This window comes from Gracilinanus agilis, chromosome 2, assembly GCF_016433145.1.
Source record: "Gracilinanus agilis isolate LMUSP501 chromosome 2, AgileGrace, whole genome shotgun sequence".
Lineage (NCBI taxonomy): Eukaryota > Metazoa > Chordata > Mammalia > Didelphimorphia > Didelphidae > Gracilinanus > Gracilinanus agilis.
This window is the reverse complement of record NC_058131.1, coordinates 430,671,880-430,695,747: the sequence shown is the minus strand read 5'-3', so window position 1 is coordinate 430,695,747 and position 23,868 is coordinate 430,671,880. Positions and strand designations below refer to the sequence as shown.

General features: G+C 37.5%; 1 protein-coding gene across 1 annotated transcript in view; it reads left to right on the top strand.

Annotated features, from left to right (window-relative positions):
• The first annotated feature begins 471 nt into the window (after positions 1-471).
• Positions 472-23,868, top strand: part of CDKN2AIPNL (CDKN2A interacting protein N-terminal like) — a 26,163-nt gene continuing 2,766 nt past the window's right edge. The window contains 5 exon segments of the mRNA XM_044659923.1: positions 472-513; positions 544-691; positions 694-739; positions 2,663-2,744; positions 2,746-2,787. Coding sequence (XP_044515858.1) covers positions 472-513; positions 544-691; positions 694-739; positions 2,663-2,744; positions 2,746-2,787 — 360 coding nt within the window.

The window sequence follows — 23,868 nt, the reverse complement described above, 5'->3', positions numbered from 1 at the left end:
TAGTGTCCTCCCCTCTGTTGATTATCTCCAGTTTATCCTTTACACATTTTTTTTTTTTGCACAGTTGTTTGCTTGTTGTCTCCGACCATCAGCTCTTTGAGAGCAGGAGCTGTTTTGTTTTTTTAGTTTTTACATCTCCTCCCCCTCCCCAGTGACTGGCACATGAATAGGCGCTTTAATAAGTACTTGTTGACTTGACTGGAGATGACATGGGGTATGTGACATTTGGAATGTTGACAGTTAAGGTGACAGTAACACTTGGGAACAATGACGCCTCGAGTGGCCCTGGGGAGATGACACTGGGAAGTCACACCGGTGACATCAACAGTTCAAGTTCTGAGTCACTTCCTCCTCCCCACAGGCGGATGGCTGATGACGTGTTTTCCATGCCTAATCAGGTCCTCCAGAGCAGTCAAGGCGAGAGCGGCCGCTGCGCAAAAGCCTCCGTCGCTGGAGGTCAGTGACGGTGCGATGCATTCTGGGAAGGCAGCTGTCGGGCAGGACAGGTTCCAGGTTTGATTCTGTTAGGAGCGCGATGGTTAGAGGCGACGGGTGGAGGAGCAGTTGAAGGGGTCAGGGCAGGCGACCGAGTTTGCTGTACAGTTCCGCGTCTGCTCGGAGAGCAAGAAGCACTGGAAGGCCCGCATGGAGTTCATCCTGCGCCACCTGCCCGATTACCGAGACCAGCAGCCTGCAGCCGCCTGGACCAGCCTCTGGCGCTGTCCATGGTGTGGGCCAACAACTTCTTCTGGGCTGCAGGTGCCGACCCCTGCCCTTCACCCTCTTTAGGCCCACTACCTACCCAATCCTAACCTCTGACCCCTGGCAACCACCCCAGCCCTGACATCCAACCCCTTTTTTGCTTCATTGTCCCAGACTTAACCTCTGCCTTCGAACCACCATCCCAATTCTGTCTTCTTGCGCAGCCCATCCCCACCTCCACATACAGTAGTCTGATGTCTTTTCCCACTGCCCCATCCTTACTTTCTTCTCTGAGCCCTAGTCTTGGAGCTTGGACCTCTTAATTCTCCTGAATCTGTCCCTCACATCTTCGGTACCTTGACTGTTGGAACAGATTGGTGTGGTCAGACGCCTGACCAACTGGGACCTGTTCAATCCCTTTAATGTCACTTACTGATACCTAACTGACTGAACTCTTTGGCATCTTTCTGGCTGTTTCTTTGGTGGGCTTTTTCAATGCTGACCCCTTTTTCTCTGCCCATCCCATAGATGTTTCTCTTTCTCCTAGGAGGGAACTTTCCCCCTTCCCTACTTCTCCTTACTCGTTGTGATAAAGAAGGAGTCTGAGATTGAAAGTCAAGAGACCTAAGTCTTAGTTCTTTTCCTACCATTAATTTGTTGTCTTGAACAAGACCCTTTCCCTCTTTGAGCCTCTAGTTATCTTCTCTTTGTAAAATGAAGAGTTTGAACTAGATCAAACCTTTTTTTGTGTCATGGAACCATTTGTTTAGGGAAGCCTACATAAACCCCTTCTTGTAATATGTAATTGTTTTTGTAAAATTCATAATAGAAGGAAATACTCTATTTTAATTAGATATATTAATGCAAATAACAATGTCTTTTTTTCCTTTCTGAGTTCATGGATCTTATGAAATCTATCCATAGACTCCTTGGAGGTCCATGAACTCTAGATTAAAATCTTCCATACTAGATAGTTTCTAAGATTCTTTTCAGGTCTAATATTCTGTGAAAACTTTCATTCTATGAAGATAAAGCAACTATTATTATATCTTTGTCTTCTCGTTAGTACCATATATATACAACATTAATTTCCTCTAATTACTTTGCTCCTTACCCATCAATACCCTTCTGACAAGGCATTGAGAACAGACCTGGAGTACCTATCTTGCCTGATTTCACTCCTGAAGAAGCCTGGGTCCTTCTATCATTCAGTTTATGAAAACGGGGATCTTTGTTTAACACAAAGGGTCTGCTACCTAATATAAAATGTCCCTTTCCTTCACAAGAGAGTAAATAGTAAAGACAAATGAGGCTGCATGTTACTGAGAAGGAAATAGCTTCATACATATGATTATTCATTTATTTATTTTTAAACTCTTATTTTCCATCTTAGAATCAATACCGTGTATCGTTTCTAAGGCAGAAGAGTGGTAAGGGCTAGGCAATGGGGATTAAATGATTTGCCTAGGGTCACACAGCTAGGTGTCTGAAGCCATATTTGAACCCAGGACCTCCCATCTCTGGGCCTGGCTCTCAACATATGTGTGATTATTAAATAACATTAGGTCTCATTTTTGACCCTAGTACTGTTTTCATTATCAATTAAGTACTACCTCTGTCTCCGAGCCTAATTGGCCACACAGTTATTCTGAGCTTAAGCCACTATCATGTACCCTTAGATTTGCAAGGAGTGCAAAGCTACAGTAGGCCATAGGGGCACGGTTAGTGCAGAGATGAGAAGAAACTTGAAGATATTTATGTCAGGAATGGAAGAAAGAGGCATCCTTTTTCAGTGTCCCTGATGAGATTCTTCGCAGGAGCAAAGACTGTCACTTCTAGCTATGTTTCCTAATTCTCTACCATTCTTAAGCTCTGAAAAAAAAATATTTTAGTTTTAATATATCACTTCCATATGTAAAGTAGACAGAGCTACAAGTGATTCTTCTCCCAGCCATTTACCTTACTTTTTTTTACCATACGGTCACAACAAAGAACTTTTAGACAAGGTAATAGAAATAGCTAGTGGAATTGAGGTAGAAGAAAGATCTCCCACAGTTTAAAACCAGAGATGAATTAATTAAAAAAGTAAATATATTTATATAGAACATTTCAGTCCTCAGTTTGAGTGGTGATACTGAATTTAACTGTTAAGTCCTCTATGATATCTAGAGTTATTTTTATATATTTGAGAAAGGAACTTTTCTCTCTGTCTCTGTCTCTCTCTCCTCCCTCTCTCCCTTTTACTTTCCTCTACTTCTCCTTATGCCTCTTCTATATATCTGACTGTCTTTTTGTTTATTTATCTCTCTGTCATTTTTAATGGTTTTCTTTGCTGTTCAAAAGGACTAAGTCCTTGGTTTTTTAATTCTAAATCTAAATCTAAAACTCTAAATCTAAAAAACCATTTAAAAAAACTAGATCCTAGAAGTAAACCAGAGAACCAATTCATTATGCTTTGGAGCCTAACATCAAATAGCACATCTATTATTTGTAACATTTTTGCTTTGAGTTTTTTAATTTGTTTAATTAAATAGAAGTTAGCTAAGATGGTAGAAAAAATAGAAAGAGGCCCATAGAGTAAGCCAAAGCAGTTTTCACTTGATAGCTTCTCTGACTTGTAGGTGAGAATATAGATGCAGAATATAGAACCTATATATAGGTCCTATAATAGTTTGCTATTCATCAATGTTGAAACCAGGAATGTGGGCTGAATATTTCAATACTCACTTGATCAGAATTAGAAGTATGCTTAAATGTTCATATAGAGTAATACAGAGAGAATGGTGTATAACCTTGATGAACTGAAACCCTTCAGCCCTTTTTCAGTGAGCCCCAGAAAAAAAAGGAAGGAACCTTCCATAACCTTCACTGTAAACTAAACAATTAAGGACACTACATCCATGCCCCTTACTAAGTCCCATTGGTGTGTTTGGGATAACTAGGAGGAAAGTAGAACCACAAAGAATGCCTGCAAGTGAGCAGGGAACCAAGTATTTCATAGGGTGCTGAAGACAAGGAAAATGCCATATTTTATTTGTGATTGCTTTTAGGAAAGCTATTAGAACAGGTTTTTTTAAGACAGTTTTTTTAACACCTCCTATATCATATATCCTTTACCTCTTTCCCTTCTGGAGAATCATCCTTTGTAACAAAGAATGAAAAAAAAGGAGAAAAAGCACAGTTCAAAAAATTAACACATTGAAAAAATATGCCATTATATTCAATGTTAACAGATATAATTCCTTCCCTTCCTCAAAGAAGATAAAGAGATGCCTTATCATATCTCTTCTTTGGGATTACCACAGTTCCTAATCTAAATATTTCATCGGTATGGAGATTTTCATTTTGTTCTTGCAAACAGATCAGATGGGATAAGCAGCAGGTATCCATTTTTAGACAGACTTTAGTGTGTCATTTAAAAAATGTCAGCAGTTAACATTGCAAAGTTCCCTAGTAAGATTACTTGCAGTATACTTAAGACTGATGAGGTTCCTAGGAGCACAGTTTCACTATTCTCATAGGTTTGCTTGATGTATACATGAAACATAAATGAAATTTGAAAACATTTTGCTTGTTTATATCTCCTTGCTTGTCTCTTCTCTAGATTTTTTAATTGTAAGTATATTTACTTTTAAAAATTCAGCAAACATATATTGAGTACCCAGTGTGCAATTAAGGCACACTTCTAGTTATTCTGTCCTGCCCTTTCCTCTTGGCACTCTGGGCCCCTTAGATAATTATTTTTGGTAACTTGGTAGGTGAATCCTCAATGAGGAAGCATGGTTCTTAATAATATTTAACTCTTTTAATATTTAAATAGTGTAAGATATGACCCCTTTGGTAACTAAAATCTGGGTTTTGTGTATATCAGTTTCTTTCGAAGAAAATTTTGTTTTCTTAGTAACCAAGTTTAATTTTAGTCTTTTGATGCTACTTAAAATGAAACTCATCTGATCCTGAAAAATGAGATACTTAAAGAGAACAGAATGTCTTGCCAGTTGTCAGAATTGTTCCAGATAGATACATCCTGGAAAGGGGTCACCTTTTGTTCCACTAACAGGCTTTGACTATGTTGTAATCTATTTACTTCTAATTGTGGACAGCCCTTAAATGTGCACTGAAGGAAGAGATGCTGAGAGTGAAGAACTTAGCAAGAAGAGCCTGTATGTTTTGTCATTTTCTTGCCCCTTTCATGTGTGTAATAGAAGAGGCTGGCAAATGTTAGGAAACAACTTTTGCTCAGGGAAAAAAGAAAACTTGTTTAGAGCCATCTCACTAAAAAGTCTGTTCTTCCTTTCAAACTTGATTTTAAACTATAAAATTAAAGAGATTGGGATTTAAATCAGTCTTACAACTGGGTACAGAATGCCTTCAAGTCACTTGGTATCTCATGACCAGATGGAGAAAAGAACTTTTTAAATAAGAATTTTTTAAAAAGCCTTTATTCAGTGGAGTGAGAGTCAGGCAGCCTCAGCCACTTCCCAGCTGTGTGACCCTGGGCAGGTCACTTGACCCCCCATTGCCCACCCTTACCAATCTTCCACCTATGAGACAATACACCGAAGTACAAGGGTTTAAAAAAAAATCTAAAAAAAAAAAGCCTTTATTGATGTTGCACAGCTTTGGAAGAGAGAATTTCTTTAGGCTCATCTACCTTATTTTTCACCCATCAAAATAAAGCAGTACTATCCTCAGATGGGTGGGATTTGTCTGTGTTTATGGGCATTTCTAGTGCAAGAGGGATAGGGGACTTAAAATGACACATTCCAAAAAATGATCTTAACTAATTAATTAAAGCAGTCATTCTAAATCCCACATTGTAAGCTTCTTTTAGTGACCAACATAGTCCTAGCCAATGGTTTGATAATTAAGGTATGCCAACTGCTGTTTTAGAGGAAGTTTGTTATTTCTGCAAGAATTATAGTTAACTTTCCAAGGGAATGTCATTATTATGAAGAAAGAGCTGTTTGATAAAAGATAAGAAGATACAGTTGTCTCAAAGGAAGAAGTTTACAGTTTAGTTATTTTATTAATTTTTTTCTGAATTTTATTTTGAAACCAAAGGGGAAAAATAGCATGATGGAGAATGACTGAGTCACAATTAACTCTAAAGCAAAAAAAAAGAATAGAAAAGTTAGAAAAATAGGTTACCTACTTTTTTTTTTAATGTTTCAGTAGAAGCAGTGAAACAAAAAGCTAAGGTCTCTACATTGTATGAGTCATATAGATAAATCCATTTTAGCAGAAGCACTCAGGATACTAAGGTAAGAGTTGAGAACCAAGTAAATATTTAGAGATTCAGTCTACTAGTCTGTGCTGACCCCTAAGGAATGGTATAATACTGAAAGTAAAACTCTGGAAGGGCTGGCCAGTAATGTGTAGATCTCCTGGATGGTTCTTTCCCATAACTACTTTTATGGAGTAAAAAGCAAAGGGGTGAGAAGTGCCAAATTCTGATTCACTATAACTGACTTGTTGCATCATGCACAATAATTCAGTCTGTGTTGAATATTTGCAGGTTCTGTAAAGCTGTCCTTTCTGATTAATTTGGCAATAGATAGGATCATAGGATTCTAAATCTAGATTCTTAGGAACCTTAGAGGTCATCTAATTTAACTCCTTCCTTTTATAGGTGAGAAAACTAAATTCTTGAGAGGTTAAGTAATTTGCTTAATGACAGATTTTTCCCTCTTTGGGGCTATAGTGAGTTTCAGTTGTTCAAAAAATTGTTTTAAAGTCTGAATCCATACCTTATTTATATGAATTTTAAATAAGATAGGAAGTGAGATAAAGCATTTCACAAACTTTAAAGCTTTCTTACTGTAACCAATGAGTATTTTTATTCATTTGCTATGGAAGATCCTGTTAAAAGTTTGAGATAACTAATCCACAGTTTTGAGGGTCATTAGATAGATTAGATAGATAACTTCATTACCTTTTACAGAGGTGGAGAGGCTTTGGCTTAATTTCATATGGTTTTAAGTCAAGTTCCAAAAGGTGACAGGCTTCTTTATGCCCCAAAGCAACTTAAAATAACTTTAATGGTTGTATTTCAGAAGTGTATAAGTAGAATATAAAATCTATAAAAATCAGTGTATCTCTCATGTCTTCCAATTTCTGTGTAGTTATCTTTTTTTGAGTCAGTCAATAAACATTTATTAAAAGCCTACTATGTTCCAGGCACTGTGCTAAGTGCTAGAGTGTTTTTGAGTGTTCTTTTACTGCCTTCTTGCATATCTATTTATTCTCCCTTTCCTTTTTATTTCCCTTATGTTTCTCTTATATTTTAAAGATGCCTTTTGCCATGTTATAAAAATGAAATTTATTTTTTAAAGTATTTAATTGATACCTTTTGTTTTTATATCAGTCATTTCAGTCCTTTTTTAATTGAATATTTCCTTTATGACACAGAAAATTTAATTAAGTAAATTAGGTAAAAAATTAAACAAAATATCCCATATAATGACCTCATCTGAAAATATATACAATAGTCTATCCTACAACATTCCCTCTCCCCCATTCTGTCAAGAGTGAGGATAAATTTCACTATCTGTTCTGGAGGACCCAAAATGAAGTTTACTTTTAAAAACTGTTATATTCTAGTAATCTTTATTCTAAAACTATATGAATGAGACATTTTGTGTTTTTCTTCAAAAAGGGATTACAATTATAATATCCACCCCATGGCAAAGATTTTCCCAACCCTTCTATCCCCTGAACAGAAATGAACTTTCATTTTTGTTCTTAGATTTTTAAACATTTTAGGAATGTTTAAAACAAGAATTTGATGGAATTCTGTAATTATGTAAGTTTTATTTATTTAGAATAATTTCATTATGCATTGGATGGAACTTTTGATCTAAAGATGGTTTCTTTAACTGGTACAGAATCTTAGGGAAATGGAAGCTCTCGTTTTTTTTGCTTATCTGGGAAGTAGGCTATATCTTGAAAACTCTGTTTACTAAAAAGAATACAGGATCAATCAACACTGCCAAATGTTAAAGAAGCCCACTAAAATACAAAGGGACAGCCAAAGTGATTTCTTAACACTATTTAAAAGTTGCCTGAAGCTGAGTATGAATTTACCAAAGGTGCCAAAAATTGCCTACAAATAATGTTTCTGCTTTTACATACTTTACTGTTTGCAGACATGCTTTTACATAGTTTACAGCAGTGTGAAATCCAGAAATATATAACCCTTATATCACTTAGATATCTGACATTGTGAGGTGCTGTGAATTACTCCCTGAATTTGACTTTTTTATTTAATTGAGAATAGTAAGTGTACTGGTGACTAAACAGAATTACTTTGCTTCAGAGCACACCAAGAGAAAAATTGTATTTTAAATATTTATGTTACTACCTTAAATTGTAGATTTGGCATGACAAGGAAAAAAAAATTAGATGCTGGCTCAGCAAATAGGGGGTGGTCAGTATTTGGCAGATTTTTCTAGATGTGGTTTAAGATATTAGTAGTTCTTGGGAGTGTTGCCTGGACAGCATAGAAATATTACATCATTCCTGTATCCTCACTTATGGAAATTTTGGCTCCATAACCTTTTATTGTTGGGTTTATTAATTTTTTTATTTTGCCCAGTGTCAATACTAAGGAAGATTTCTCCAGTTTTCATCATGAAATTGAATACTTGCATGAGAAGATAGGCTGGAGGGGCATTCGACCATAAAAGACTTTTGCAAAGCTTTTAGATCTCACATACACAGGAAGGAGAAAAGCAGTTGGGATGAAGTAAAATCTTTTTGTCACCTTATTTAACTGTCATTGTCTTGGTAGCCAACTTTTTAAAGCAAATGTAGACAATGTTTTTTATAGAGAATAAGTTCAGGAATACTGTATAAAATCCTTTTCTGATTTTCTTTTCAGTTTTAAAATATCAAACTTTCCTTTTGAAAATGTCATTTAAAAAAATTTACAAATCATAATGGTGAGAAGATTCAATTTCATTCTTATGCTATAAGTGAGATGAGTGAGACAACATGAACCATTTATGCTGTTTTACTTAATAGTCTCATCCTTTTCTTTTTTTAAACCCTTACTTTCTAACTTTAAATCAATACTAAGTATGGGGCTAAGGAAGAAAAGTAGGAAGGGAGAGGCAACGGAGGTCAAATGATTTGCCCAAGGTCATAGTGCTAGGAAGAGGTCAAGTTTGAACCCAGGACCTCATGTTTCTAGGCCTGACCCTCTATCTATTGAGCTATCTCACTGCCCCTTCATTCTTCTCATGTTGACAAAACAATTACATTTTTTCTTTGTTATTTTTAAATTTAAATATATATATATATGTATATAATCTGTCCTCCCTTTGACATAAAACTCAGTGGAATCAGAAGCCAAAAATATCCATTTTTGAGTGATCATGTAGTGAACTCCCTCACCTGGCAGTATAACACTTAAAAATAACTAAGAGTGGGCTGTTGGGTGACTCAGTGAATTGAGAGCCAGGTCTAGAGACCAGGGGTCCTAGGTTCAAATGTGGACTCAGATACATCCAAGCTGTGTGACCTTGGACATGTCACTTAACCCCCATTGCCTAGCCCTTACTATTCTTCTGCCTTGGAACCAATACACAGTACTGATTCCCAGAATGAAGGTAAGGGTTTTTAAAAAGAGAGAGAGAACGAGAGATAAGAATCTGGTCTTTTTGCAAAGCTGAGACTTGAGACACCAGTTTTCCATTCTAACACCAACACCTATTCTGACACTAACAATTCCTGTCAGAATTACAAAGCTAAAATGCTACTGTAGAGGAACCCCATTTCCTCTTCTCTCTGGAAATAAAAACAGAAACTCACCTTTCTTTAGAGATCTGCTTTCTCTTCCCTGAGTGAAATTATATCAACTACTTTCACTTATTATAACCCTGTTAGACTTTTGTGACTTCTTCATTCATTCATATGTAATACTTATAAATTCTTGTGGAGCACCTGCTTATGTTCAAGCTGGTCAGATTTTGTCCTGACTAGACGATAATGCTTTCATAATCCCTTTTTACACCATTCCTATTTAGGCATTGTTCTTGGTTTTCTCACTACTTTGATAAAATGAGAATAGGAATAAGTGGGAAGAAAATGAACTTCTGTGGTTTGGGCTAGTTTTAAAAATACTGTGACCAGGTACCCATCATTCATCCCTTCATATATAGAATGGGGAAAAGGTCAATATATTAAAGTAAAAAATATTAGAGGTCAGAATGAATTTCCTGGAATCTGAATAAGTCACTGTATTGAGGTTTGAGTTCTACTCCCTATGTATAGGGTCCAGTGGGGATCTGACTAAACTGTATATGGCTCAGAAAGTGTCTAGACCACAGGTGTTTAAACTCCTTCCAAGCCTTTTCCAGAGAATTCTTCAGAGACTTTAATGACCTTAATTTAGGTTTCCTTCTTTAGTATTTGGAATTAATGCCCAATGGCAACAGGCTACTAGTTTATTTTCCTTTCATTTTTCTTTCACTTCAGCAAGTGTATACTTAAATGCAAGATGCTAAGGATACAAAAACAAAAGTGAAGCAGCTCTCAGGAAGCTTACATTCTGCTGGGAGGTACATCATGTACACAGAGAAGTGAGTACTATACCAGGTAACTTGAGATGGGTGAGAATATTAACAACTTGGGATCAGGAAAGGGGCATTGCAGAGGTGGTATCTGTGTTGAGGATTGAAGGAAACTCAGATTTTAAGAGGTGGACATTTCACCTGGCTTGTCAATTTCTTAAAACAAAATTGTTAAGCCTTATTTGTATATATGGACTTGGCTTTTTGAAAATCCATAAAAACATGGATTTACAAATTACCATACTAAAGATTCATCAGGGAATTCTGACAGTGAACCTTCCAACTACATTTTAAATGGTTCAGTTAATTTTAAAAATCTGTATTCGCAGACCTGCAGGCACACCTCAAACCATTAGTACTTGTGAGGCCAAGTACTGTGCGAAATGCTGAGAACAGAAAGCAAAAAGACAGTCCCTACTCTTAAGGAGTATACATTTTAATGGGGAAGAGACAATACAAAAAAGGAATTAAAAAGGAAATAGTGAGGAAGTCCAGATAGTCAGAAGCACAACACATCTAGGAAGGGAATGAAGTATGACCAGTCTGGGCCTGTCCCCAAAAAGGTGACCCAGAAAAACTCACTAGTGGGATGAGGGGCCCAGCATGGCCCAGAGATGTTTAAGGTGAGAAGGCCCCACACATTGAGGGAAGAAACTCCAGAATGAGAAATAGTTGAGGCATGTGCAGCCTTAGGGGTAAGAGTTGGGTAGATGTACATAAAACAAGTTGATTTTCTTACTTGTACATTTGTTAAAACTGCTTAACCAATTTGTATTGAGTCTTCATATTGAACTTCACTAAGTTATTTCTGATAAGTTAACTAAGAGATAGCAGATCCTGTTAAACTCTGATTTTATCATCCAAGATGTTTTCTATTCCTCTCCAGCTTAGTGCCAGCTTTTCTCTACTAAACTGATCTCACATTATCTGCAAACTTAATGCATATCTTTTATAACCCACTTTTTCACCAATATTTGTTTCCAAACTCTTTCAAAACATTATTCTTCATCTTTAAATCCTTTGGAGCCCTTGATAGAAAGGAAATAGCTCTAGGTTTGAGAGTTTGAATCCAGGTTCTGGGACTTACCATCTTGGTTCAACAAGTTGCTCGACCATTATCATCTGTAAAATAAGAGAGCTGCTGGTCTAAATAACCTTTAAGTTCCCTCCTGGCCCTAAATATTTAATTCTCAAAAGAATAAAATTTGTAATCTCATGAAAAGTGTAGGTCTCAATACCTGAAGTCTTGTTGTAAGTGGCGAATTAATTTGTTGGTAATGATAGTTCCTTTAATTAACCCATATTTTGAAGATGATATCCTAAGGTTCCTTCTCCCTCTATGGGCTATAAAAGAATCATATGTTCCTCTCTGTAGTATTTGAACCTATGGTTTCAGGCAGTTTAGATTTGACAAAGTGATGCTTAATCCATTAATCTGTCCTACTGAGCATCTAATCGATTGGAATGTTCGCAATTGCTGCCCATCCTGGGTATACATTATGTTAGGATAAGTATGCCCTCATCATCATCGATAGACTGACAAGGTGGCCGAAGGTGTATCCAGCAAAAAAGAACAATGCTGCATTTGTGGTGAAAATCCTGCTAAGAGAGATCATCCCAAGGTCTCCATTCCATCAAAAATTGATTCAGACTGTGGGTTGCATTTTGTGCAATATATATATATATATATATATATATGTACATGTATATATATGTATGTATGTATTGCAGGAAGTTTATAAAACTTTGGGAATAAAGAGAATTTACCACAGTTTCTATCACCCAGAGAGCTCGGGGCAGGTTGAATGATTTAACAGGCAAATAAAAATACTAATTGGAAAGGTCTGTTCAGAAAGTCATCTGAAGTGGATAGATGCTCTCCTGATAGTCCTGTTTTATCTGAGAAGCCAGTCCAGTGGTGACACACACCTATCACCATTTGAGCTCTTGTATAGTCACCCACCATGGCATGGTGCAACTCAAAAAACAGCTCACTTATCCATGCTAGGAGCTGAATGCAAACTGTTTCAGTACATAAAGGCTTTGCAGGAAAGACTCAATGAGTTACAAACTGGGTCTTTTACACCAAAGAGTTCTATTAGATTTTTCCCTTCACAACCTAAAACCAGGAGACATGGTATATATCAGAAACTTTATCAAGAAACCCATAATAGATCCCAAATGACTAGGACCATATCAAATTTTGCTGACAACCCCTACAAGCATGAAGGTGCAGAACAGAGATCCATGGTTTCACATCAATAACGTGAAGTCAGCAAAAGGAGACACAACTAAACAAACCCCAGAAATAACAACTGAATTAGACCAACATAGTAATGATATAACAGATGATGAAGATTGAGATACCAAAAATTATTCATAAAATCAAAAATCAGTGCAACACAAAAATAATTATATAACACAATCAACACAACTACAGCTACACAAACACAACAGATCCAGAATAAGAAGGTGACAAGCTTCAGTCAAGTATCTACAACAGTCAAAATGTGATTCCAGAAACATATGAAAGCCCAAAAAACAGAAGAATCTATTCACTGCAAAGACCATTGGCAGGAGCAACACAAAAGAGAAGAAACTGACAAGGAACTGTGAACTTTATAATATAATTGCAAGAAGAGGACTAAGGAAATGAGTTATGTAAGGTTATTGCGTCGAATTATATAATGCACAAATGAAACATCACATGATGGGATTGCATGCAACACTACACAAACGGACAAGATAAGAAGTATTCAGTGCTGACAAGGAAACCAAACAACAAAGGGTAAGTATTGTGCATGCATCAGAACACAATAGCACATGATACACAACATAGAACTGATTTTCAACATGGACTCAGACAAGTGTCTGAAGACCACATGTAAATATTGAATGTATATTCTGTAAATAGTTGCAAAAGTCATATGTGATCTTAACCATATAAGAAGATTTCCCTGTTTGGCTAACATCACTATGGACTTTGCTTGTAAAAAGTTTCATAATGTATATATTGTACATTTATATATGTGTGTGTATATATATATAGTATTTACTAACCTTGTATACATAGCTTAAGAATTACTAATAGCTTAGAACTTAGGGAAAGATAGAGTAGGAAAAAAATAGACAGTCAGAATAGGGAAAGTAATAAGAATATATATAGGATAGATAAAGAATAAACATGCATAGGAAATTAACATACTAATATAGCAAGGATAAGAAATATTAATTCTATTAACACTTAGATAAGTTAATTTATTTGTTTAAGTAATAGTAACATCCATGATCTTAAGTGGGATTAAAGCTGCCTCACAGAATTCCACAGTGCCCCCCAGAACTCCAGGAGAGGGGGGCAGTTGGGGCAGTTAAGAACCTGGGTATAAAAGCCAAGACACCCAACTTGCAAGGACCCTTTGGACACTGCTTTTGGGGTTCAAGGGAGGCTGGGAAGAAGTGTAGCATTGCTTTTTGTTAGCTCATCTCTGACCTCAGGGAGCAGAGTGTTACTTTGCTGGTTTACTCCATAGAGACTATACCAGGCTGAGAGCACTGGGAAATACTATTTCACTTACAAGATCTCAATCTTCAATCAAAGTTACCTTCACCATCTTAAACTTAGTAACATTAGATTAGGAGAAAGGTTAGTTTGTGAGTGAGATAAAGTCAAGTTATTCAAAGCACTTTCCCAGTGAAGCCAACAAGTTTATTTGAGATTGTAGATAGCTTACCTCCTCCTCATTCCTAAAATCCACCTCCCCTCTCCCTGTTTTCCTGAAGTTAATAAATCCTTTTCCTAGTTGAATTTGAGAGACTGTTTGAGGTTATACCAAGCTATACTTACCACCAACATACATTACCTTGGCAAAAACTTCATCTAAGCTAGCACTGGAACAACTGTTGTGCAGAGAGCAGTTCTGCTGATTGAGAAGACAACTTGAACCTTTTATCTATCTCAGGGTTTAGGGAATAATCTTTAAACAGTGGAAGTTGCTAATCTCAGTGGGATCAATTCCTATCTATCAACCAACTTAGCCTTGAATTAGTCTAGCCTGTTCAGTCTCCATTACTAGACCTAAAGGGGATTCATTTAACAGTTATTTCCTTCTGAGTGTTTCAAGAGGGGGAAGGGGAAGAATTCTATCCACCCCTACCCCTCCCCTCTGGTAGGATAGCAGCATCCTGCTTGCTCTGACTCCATTATCAACCATTGCAAATCTGACCCAATTCAACATAATATACCAGGTTAAGAAATACTAATTCTATTAACACTTAGATAAGTTAATTTACTTGTTTAAGTAATAGTTCCTGTTGTAGAACTAGTCTGCTCACATTGCAGTAAAACAGTTATGTTGCTTTGTTTTTTTATTTGAAAGTAAGTTAAGGCATTTATTGCAGTTTTGTAAATGTAGACATTGTTTTGTTGAAAAGTTTATTGGTGAATACTTGTGTTAACTTTTGTTTGTTATACTTGTTATACTTATAATGCTTGTATATCCTTTGAAAACCCTAATTCTTCCCTTTACCCATCTTAGCTCATAGGTAGTTAGAATAAGTTAGAATATAGCATAGTCAAGGATTTTTTTGTGTGTGTTGGGGGAGAAGGGGACATAGAGTTAGTTGCATAGAACAGTATAGGATAAAATGTAAGCAATATTCCAGCAGAATTTTAATTTAAAATTCTGTGAAATGAAAACCGGTATTATTGTTAGGATAAGAACTCAAGTGGGGTATAAATCAAGGAACCCCAAGATGCCAAGGGAAGTTGAGGGCAGTTGGAACCAGGGCATATAAGGGGAAACCCTCCAAAGCAGAGTACTCTCTGGGTTTTGGGGGAGCTAGGGTGGAGGGTGGTAGGAACCAGACTCCTAGGCCTTAGCAATACTTCATTCCAGTAGAGCTTCATGCTATTACCCTGCAAATCTTGTTTGACATCCAGTCCTGACTGACCCACATTCAAACAGACTACTGCTACCTTGCAGGCAGATTATTGAGACCAACATCACTATCCCTACAGACCTTCAATCAACAATACCAATTTTACATCTAAAGCTTACTCAGTTACATTATTAGCTAGATCTTAGTGCTATAGATAGAGAATAGAGAAGTACTGGGGGGTGGGGGGTGGGCTTTACCTGGCCAGAGTGAACCCAGCCCCAAAGCTCAATTAATTAGCCATAGAGACCTCCTATTCCCTATTTCCTTACAATCATTCCTTCTCCATCTATTCCCCTTGTTATTAAAGTTATTCTATGGTTCAGATAGTGTTTGATTTCTTCTAGTAGGGAAAGGCTATAATACATTGACTCACCAAAAGAGAATCTCCAGGGGGCAGCTGGGTAGCTCAGTGGAGTGAGAGTCAGGCCTAGAGACAGGAGGTCCTAGGTTCAAACCCGGCCTCAGCCACTTCCCAGCTGTGTGACCCTGGGCAAGTCACTTGACCCCCATTGCCCACCCTTACCAATCTTCCACCTATGAGACAAAACACCGAAGTACAAGGGTTTAAAAAAATATATATATAAAAAAAAAAAAAAAAAAAAAAAAGAGAGAATCTCCATCAAGGTCTGGCAGTTGGCAGGGAAGTTCAGTTGTGTAGGCCCTTTTGATTTTATCACTTTGTCCTTGATTATGGACTTCACCAGTTAGCCAGAAACATCTCTTCTAGTAGGGATACTCCTTCTCTCAACTGAACCATCGAGTTGAGGGAGAATAAGTCAAATCCTCTCAGTGTAATCACTGGCCTTTCTCCCTCAAATAAGAACAGCAGGACCTGCCTCTTCCTGGGGAGAGTCTTCTACTATTACTGGCCCTTGTGTGCCCATCCCCCACCAGAGACTGAGAGCTTACATCCTACTTAGTTCTTACAATTATTGATCTCTAGTAATTTTAGCAAAAATAACTCCCTTGACCTGACGTAATTTGAGGGTTTCTAACTGCTTGTTTGCATAGAGTTTCTGCCATACTTTGAGGTGTATGTCTGGAACTAACCCATGGCTAATTGTTACCAACTGATAGAGTCTGCAAGCCACATGGCCATTGAGTTGCCAATCATACAAAACTTGAGTGAAAATTTAACATCTGCTTACACTTCTGAATTAATAAGAGCCATCCTTTATAGCAAAGAATAATCCGAGTTATTCTCAGACTTGTCCTAAAATACTTAGACCTCTCTTAAGGAAGATTTAGCACACAGATTTTTTTAAAATCATATGGAAGACATACTCCAGCTATAAAAAATAAGAGGCATTTTAAATAAAAGAGCCAGGTGTAATTATGTTCCTTCCTCAAAGTTCACTACTGCTTCTTATCTGCCTATTTTTTTTTTTAATAAACCCTTAATTTCGGTGTATTGTCTCATAGGTGGAGGAGTGGTAAGGGTGGGCAATGGGGGTCAAGTGACTTGCCCAGGGTCACACAGCTGGGAAGTGGCTGAGGCCGGGTTTGAACCTAGGACCTCCTGTCTCTAGGCCTGACTCTCACTCCACTGAGCTACCCAGCTGCCCCCTTATCTGCCTATTTTTATTAAAGTGTTTCCTTGGTTTTAACAATTACAAATAAAACATTCTCACAATTCAAGAGACAGAAGGAGAGGCTGAGTAGCAGCTAAACTTCGTTGACTGGAACCTACCTCTTACCTACATGACCTCAGGCAAGTCAATTTCTGTAGACCTTGATTTCATCAACTATAATATGAGAGGGCTGGACAAGATGATATTTTAAGATTTTGTCCAGATTGAAATCAATGTTCCTATGATCCTATAGGGCAGGGGTCGACAACCTTTTTGGCCGTGAGAGCCATAAACGGCACATTTTTTAAAATGTAATTTCATGAGAGCCATACAGTGCTCACAGTGCGCGCTCCTGTAACAGCGCCTGAAAAAAAAAATTGACTTTATGGCTCCTGCAGAAAGAGCCATACCTGGCCCTCAAAAGAGCCAGATATGGCTCGAGAGCCATACGTTGCCGACCCCTGCTATAGGGTCATTGAAGGAGCTAGGCACAAAACCCACCATCAATGAACACAGATTGAGTTCCTGTGGTGAGTAATGGAATTTTGATTCCCCACAAAGAGATTGTAAGAATACCATTTTTAATCACTGACTGGATTTGCCTTGACAATTTCTCTGGATAATTGATTTTTTAAAAATTCTTGGCAATAGGATGTTAATGAGTTTTCTCCATGTTTATCACAAGTAACTTCTATAGTAGTTATTATTTATCTTTGAATTAATATCTATATCCTCCAAAAGAACCCCATTCATACATTGGTGGCAAGTAAAATGAAACTCTTAACAAAAACATTGCCATGGAAACCAAACAATTAAACTGCTATTAATATTGCTGCCTAATTTTCATTACTCATACATCTTTATTTCTTTTTAGGTCTTTTTTAGCCAGGACCTGTTTTCCTAACTACACTAATATATTGTCTGAACCATTAACCCTGTTAATATGGTCAGCAATATATTTAAACACAGAAGTTAAGTCTTACCCTCTCTTTCATCTACATTGTAATAACAATTATCAGAAGCATGGTTTTCAAGTACAACTTGCCTTGATTTGTCAGTTCCCCATGGCAGAAGGCACTATTAAGCTGAGAAAAGCCACAAAAAAATTCTCATCCTGTTATAATTTATTTTCACTTTCCACTAATACCTTCTTTGGAATATTGAGAATATTTAATTGTTCTCATTAAACAAAAGTTTGTTGTTGAATGTCTTCTTAGAATTTCTCATGTAGAAGCTACCTGGTGGTCATGAGTAAGCTGGATCAAATAGTTATTTCTGGGGCTAGAAGAACAAATCTGATTTCTTTGGATGTAAATTCTAACTAAAGTTGCACTGTGTGTCATCATAGCTTGTGCAGTTTTGAAATGTAATGTAGTACATTAGGAAGAGCAATAACAGAGGAGCTGGTTTCAAACCCTAGATTTGAAAAAAAAAAGTAGGACCATTTAATACCTCCATATTCTAATACTTTGGGCCTCAGTTTTCGTATGAGAGAGTCAGATATGACTGGATATGAATTTGGAAATATGTAAGAAACCTAACTAAATTGTCCATAGTCATTTTGACCCATTGATCTCACTACTTGGGCATATATCCCAAGGATGTCAAAGACAGACTCAAAAGTCCAATAACATGTCAAAATATTTATGGAAACCCTTCATGGTAGCAAAGAACTGAAAACAGTGAAAAGCCTATCAACTAGGAAATGATTGAGACTATTATTTAATGGAATATTGCTCCACAGTAAGAAATTACAAATGAGGAATTTGGAAAAACGTAGATTTGTGTGAACAGAAGCAGAGCAAAATAAACAGAACCAAGGGAACAATAAACACAGTAACTATAACAATACAATTGGAAGGAAAGTTGAACTTTGAATAATTAAAGGTCCCAAAGAACAGATAATACATCTTCCTACTCTATACTACTATAACAATAGTATATACATTGTTGGTTATATTTCTAAATCAAATGTTTTTGTATGTTTCCTGCTTGGTTGCTTTCATTGTCACAAAAGAGAGTTCAAGAGAAGGTGGTCAAAATAAATATGTAAAATCAATAAAATGTATTTTTAAAATAAAATTAAATGAGGGGGCTATATTAGATGGCCTCTAAAATTCTATAATTCCTGTGATTCTGGTGTCTTCACCTTGTGACTCTCAGACAAGAACTAATTGAACTGCCCGTGGAGTCTCTCACCCATCTTTAATGGGGAGAAATAGCAGTTCCGAGTCAGCAATTAAAGGATCCCAGCTGGATCTGGATGCTGCTCCTTCCCAAGGAAGTATCCAGTAGTGAGACAAAGGAGCCAACAGCCAGACAAAACAGGAGACGAGAATGATGCCAGCTTACATAAAATTTGTTCATTGTCAATATGGAGTAACAAAAAAAACAAGAACAGAATGGGAAGATGGTCTAAATCTCAATAGAAACTATACCAATAAGAGATTTCACTTTTCTGAGATTGAGGAAATGGGGTTTACACAAACTTAGAAATTATCTCTCACTTGATTTCATGAGGTAAAGTGGAAAGGCAGGAGCTTTTCTCATTTCTCAAATTCGCCGCACTGTCTGTGGTGGAAATGGGGCTAATCAGTGTGCTTAGGAGGCTAAATTGAACCATGTCTTATCTCCTCATAAAGGCTTCCTGGGGTCTCCATCTTTTTTCCCCAGGGGAAACTCCTGCTTCATTCCACAGTGAGCAAGGGAGATGCAGGAGATACAAATGGTAAAAAGGTGAAATTAGAAGAATTAGGTTCAAAAGTGAATGGATAAGTCCTTTTACTCCTCTAAGCCTAATATAAGATTGTAGATTTAGTTAGAAAAGATGGAAGAGGCCAAATCAAGTCCAACTACCTCATTTTGCAGATAAGAAAACTGAATAAGAGTCAATGACTTGCCTAGGATGAAAAGACTAGTAAAAATCTAAAACAGGATTTGAATCCAGGTCTTCCTGATTCCAGGTATTGCCAATAAAGCACTTTGCATATCTTAAATAACTACCTAAGAAGGAACTATTATTCAGAACTGATCTGTTTACTTGTGGGGAAAAAATCCCCCAAGATCTGGGTAAATGGATTAGTGGTAGATTTGTGGTTCTTGCTCTAATATTGCATCTTTTCCTAAGGCCTGGGGAGAATGAGATGCTAATGGAGATGGGGCTGATAAAAGACTAAAGATGCTGGGCTAGGAGTTGCCATTGGCATAGACTAAAATTTAATAGGCTAAACAGATTATAATCCAAGGCTTTGTACAATTTGGAAAGTATCACTTTTGAGCAGTGGGGAGGGAGAAGGGAGAAAGAAGAGCAAGAAAAGTAAAGAGATCAGAGTAAAGTAGAAAAGGAGAGGGGAGAAAGCTGGTCCTGGAGATGACTAGGAAAGTTATAGGATTTAGAGCTAAAAGGGATCATCTAATCCAACTTCTTTATTTTATAGTTTTCGTGGTCACATAACTAGTTAGTGGCAGAGCTGGATTTGAACTAGAACTTGTAGTTCCTGACTCCGAATCCAGGTTTCTTTCCATGAAATCATAGGATTTGCAACTGGAAAGGATCTTAGATATCACCTGGCCAACTCCCTCATTTAATAGATGAGGAAAATGAAGCCCTCCAAGGTGAATTCGTTTCTCAAGGCCTGACAGGTAGTAAGTAGCAGATCTAGGATTGCTTAAGTCCTATGACTCCATTCCAATGGTTCTTTTGAGACCAAAAAAATACAAGTTTCTTCCTTCCTTCCTATGATCCTTCATAACTTTGGGTAATCTCGTGGGCATTTTGCTGGGTAATTTAGGTTTGTTACCTCTAGTTGAGTCCAAATTTCTTTTTCAACTGGACATGGAAGGTATCTGTGGAGTGTTTTCTGTTTAAAGGTAACATGGATATATATGATCTGGCCCATTTCTGTGGAGACTAGGAGAGCTGTGCTCATGACCATCATCCTAGCTCAGGGCATGGGAGGGGAACAGAAAGGATCCAGGACCTCCAAGGCTGGTAAATCTCTCCTATCCTCAAGAAGGGTTTGAAGCTAGATGTATCTATAAGCTACTTCTCAAAAACTTAGTCTAGAATTAGTAACTAGTAACAAGTTACCCTGATTACTATCAGCAGAAGGGTTATAACTTAATATTTCCAGTTTTAATCCCTCTCATGAAGTCCTGGTTTCATAAAAGACCATGACAAACATCAAATAGTATGCGAATCTTTTTTATCCAAGCAGAATAGTAAATAGAAACCAGAGAAGTTGCAAAAGTTAGATTAGATCAAAGAATACACAATAGTAAGGGAGCTCTTCAGGCGGGAGTGAAATAAAACACCTCAGTTCAACCAATGATATAGGGAGTCTGTTCTTAATAGTCTCTAAGGCAGCAAGCATTAGAAGTCAAGGGACATGGTAGGGGCTGGCTTCTACTTATCTTCAGCTCTGGAACTCCTATTAACCATTCAAAAGTTTTCTTGTGATTTATCTCTCTTGATCAAGGTCCATTTTTGAAGTATGTCCCCAAGAAACTAAAGTCTTTCCTTCCCTCACACAGCATCTAGGCTCAGCATTTTCTCAGCCAATTAAAGGTTGCCCTTAGTTACTAAGAGGAAAAATTGTCTACCTTAACTAGGGGGGAGTGAATGTTAAAAAACAATTTTTTTAAAGTCTTAACAAAGGGCAGTCCTTGAAAAACCCAATAAAATACCGTATGTGAGGTGGGCCACAAAACTTGGAGAGCAACATTTTGGTGTCAGCTACAACATTAAATGTGAGGGGTTTTTTTTGTCTTTTTGCAAAATTCATTCAACCCGCCATGTCTGATTACTTGTGTTAGTGAATGCTTCCTTTTTGCTATTTATTTCCTCTGCCTTGGATTAGAAGCTCTGACAGTTAATATGTGATTCCTTGGGCTGTCTAAATGACTAAATCATTTACTTCCAGAACTGAGTTGATGAAATTCTTCTGAAACACCCATTTTCTGACAAATTCTCCCTGGATTTTGCCCCAGGGTTAGAAGCCAAAAGATTTGCTGTGGCTGACTAATCAGTGCATTTTCCTATCACCTCTCTTCTAAGACTGCTGGGTTTTCTAGGTTAATACTAATAACTTTTGACTCATCTAATTCTCCCATCATCCCTTTAAGGGAACCTGACTCCTGATTGGCTGAGAGAATACTGAGCCTAGATTCTTTATGAGTGGAAGAGGGACTTCAGTTAGTTTAGAACATATTTCAAGAGAGGTTCTTGATCAAGAAAGAATAGACTATTCCCTTCTTACAAATAAAAAAATGAGAGAGGACATGTGACTTACATAGTCAGTATATTTTGCAATACATTTTTCAAAATCAGAATTCGGTTGCCCAAAGTGACAGGATGAGTCAAAAAGAAAGAAACAGAAGAAGGCAGATTTCCTGGATTCCTGACCTAGTTTTTTTATGATGTTGGGCAAGCAGAAAACCCTTCATCCAGGTAAGAGGCGAGACTTTTGGCATTGATTTTAAAAGAATTTATCGCATTTATCCAGGATATTTGCAAAGCATTTTCTTCACTTCAGCTTTGGGAGGCTAGTAAGAGTGATTATTATTTTTATTTTCTAGATGAGAAAACAGGATCAAAGAGGCAATGGGAATTAGTGTTTGACTAATGAGTAGAGCCAGGACTCTAGCCCAGATTTTCTGATGCCAAGTTCAGTACTTAGCACTAGCCCACACTGTCTTCAAAAGCATAATGAGTCTTATGAACAACCCACTTGAACTTCTCTTTCTGAAAAGACTCAGGTGGCAACCTGCCAACAGCCACATTATTTTTCACTTGCAGGTTAGGCAGGATGGGGCTGAGAGTGAAGTCCCTTGCCATTGACCTCCCCTCAGAATCCAGGGAACGGTTCAGCCCACTCACTAGTCAAAAAGATCAGTCTCTACCTACATCGTTTTTTCAGCTTTCCCTTTGGAGTAACCCACACAACCAGACTTGTCCCCAAACCAAACCCAGCATCCCTTGGGATAGAGGCAGTTCTGTCTGTCATAGGAAAATCTGGTTTTAAATATATCTTCCTCCCAGTTTTCCAGGCTGGTGAGGTTTCTCAGCTGTATTAGATCAATCTCCTTCCTGTGCTTGCAAAACCACTGCCCTCTGCTGTCCAGAGATGGTAAATGCACATTGATGTGGATGGCCCTGGATGTGTTGCAGAAAATCTTAACATTTCCAGAAACTATCTCGGATACCATATGTAGAGGTGTCAAACTTGAGGCCCTCAGGTTGCAAGCAGTTGCAAACTCCAGAGTGCTGCATGAACTGGGTTAAAATATAACTGGGAAATGTTTAACAAAATAAATAAAAATGCTATACAACATAGATAATGTCAATTTGTGGTTTTCTAAGTTACTATGCAACCTGAAGGGAATAATTTCTATTTAACACTTCTATAGTTCATTCCCCTTACTTGCACAGGTGGAGAAACTGAGAGCTAGAGAGTTACAGAGTGGGATCCAACCTAGAATACTGCTGATTTTTTATCCAGAGTTCTTTTCTCTACCACATGCTATCCAGAAAATCGAGAATATGTATGTAAGACAGTTTACTCCTCAAGGACAGGGATCAAGGCTTCTTTAAATCTTGTGCTGCACCCCTCACCATACCTGACATAGTGATGACACAGCTGACTCCTCATAAAATGCTTATAAATTGAATTTAATTGAATGGGTCTAAGCCAACTCCTTTCTGAATTTGGGCAATTGGCCCAGCTCTATTAGTTAGGCAGGAAAAGAACCAAGAAGAATTACTAGGGCAGAGGGTGATAGAGATAATGATTGATGTTTATCCTTCACTCTTTTCTGCAAGAAAGTGCCCTCTGGGGGCAGCTGGGTAGCTCAGTGGATTGAGAGTCAGGCCTAGAGACAGGAGGTCCTAGGTTCAAATCTAGCCTCAGACACTTCCCGGCTGTGTGACCTTGGGCAAGTCACTTAACCCCCATTGCCCACCCTTACCACTCTTCCACCAAGGAGCCAATACACAGAAGTTAAGGGTTAAGAAAGAAAGAAAGAAAGAAAGAAAGAAAGAAAGAAAGAAAGAAAGAAAGAAAGAAAGAAAGAAAGAAAGAAAG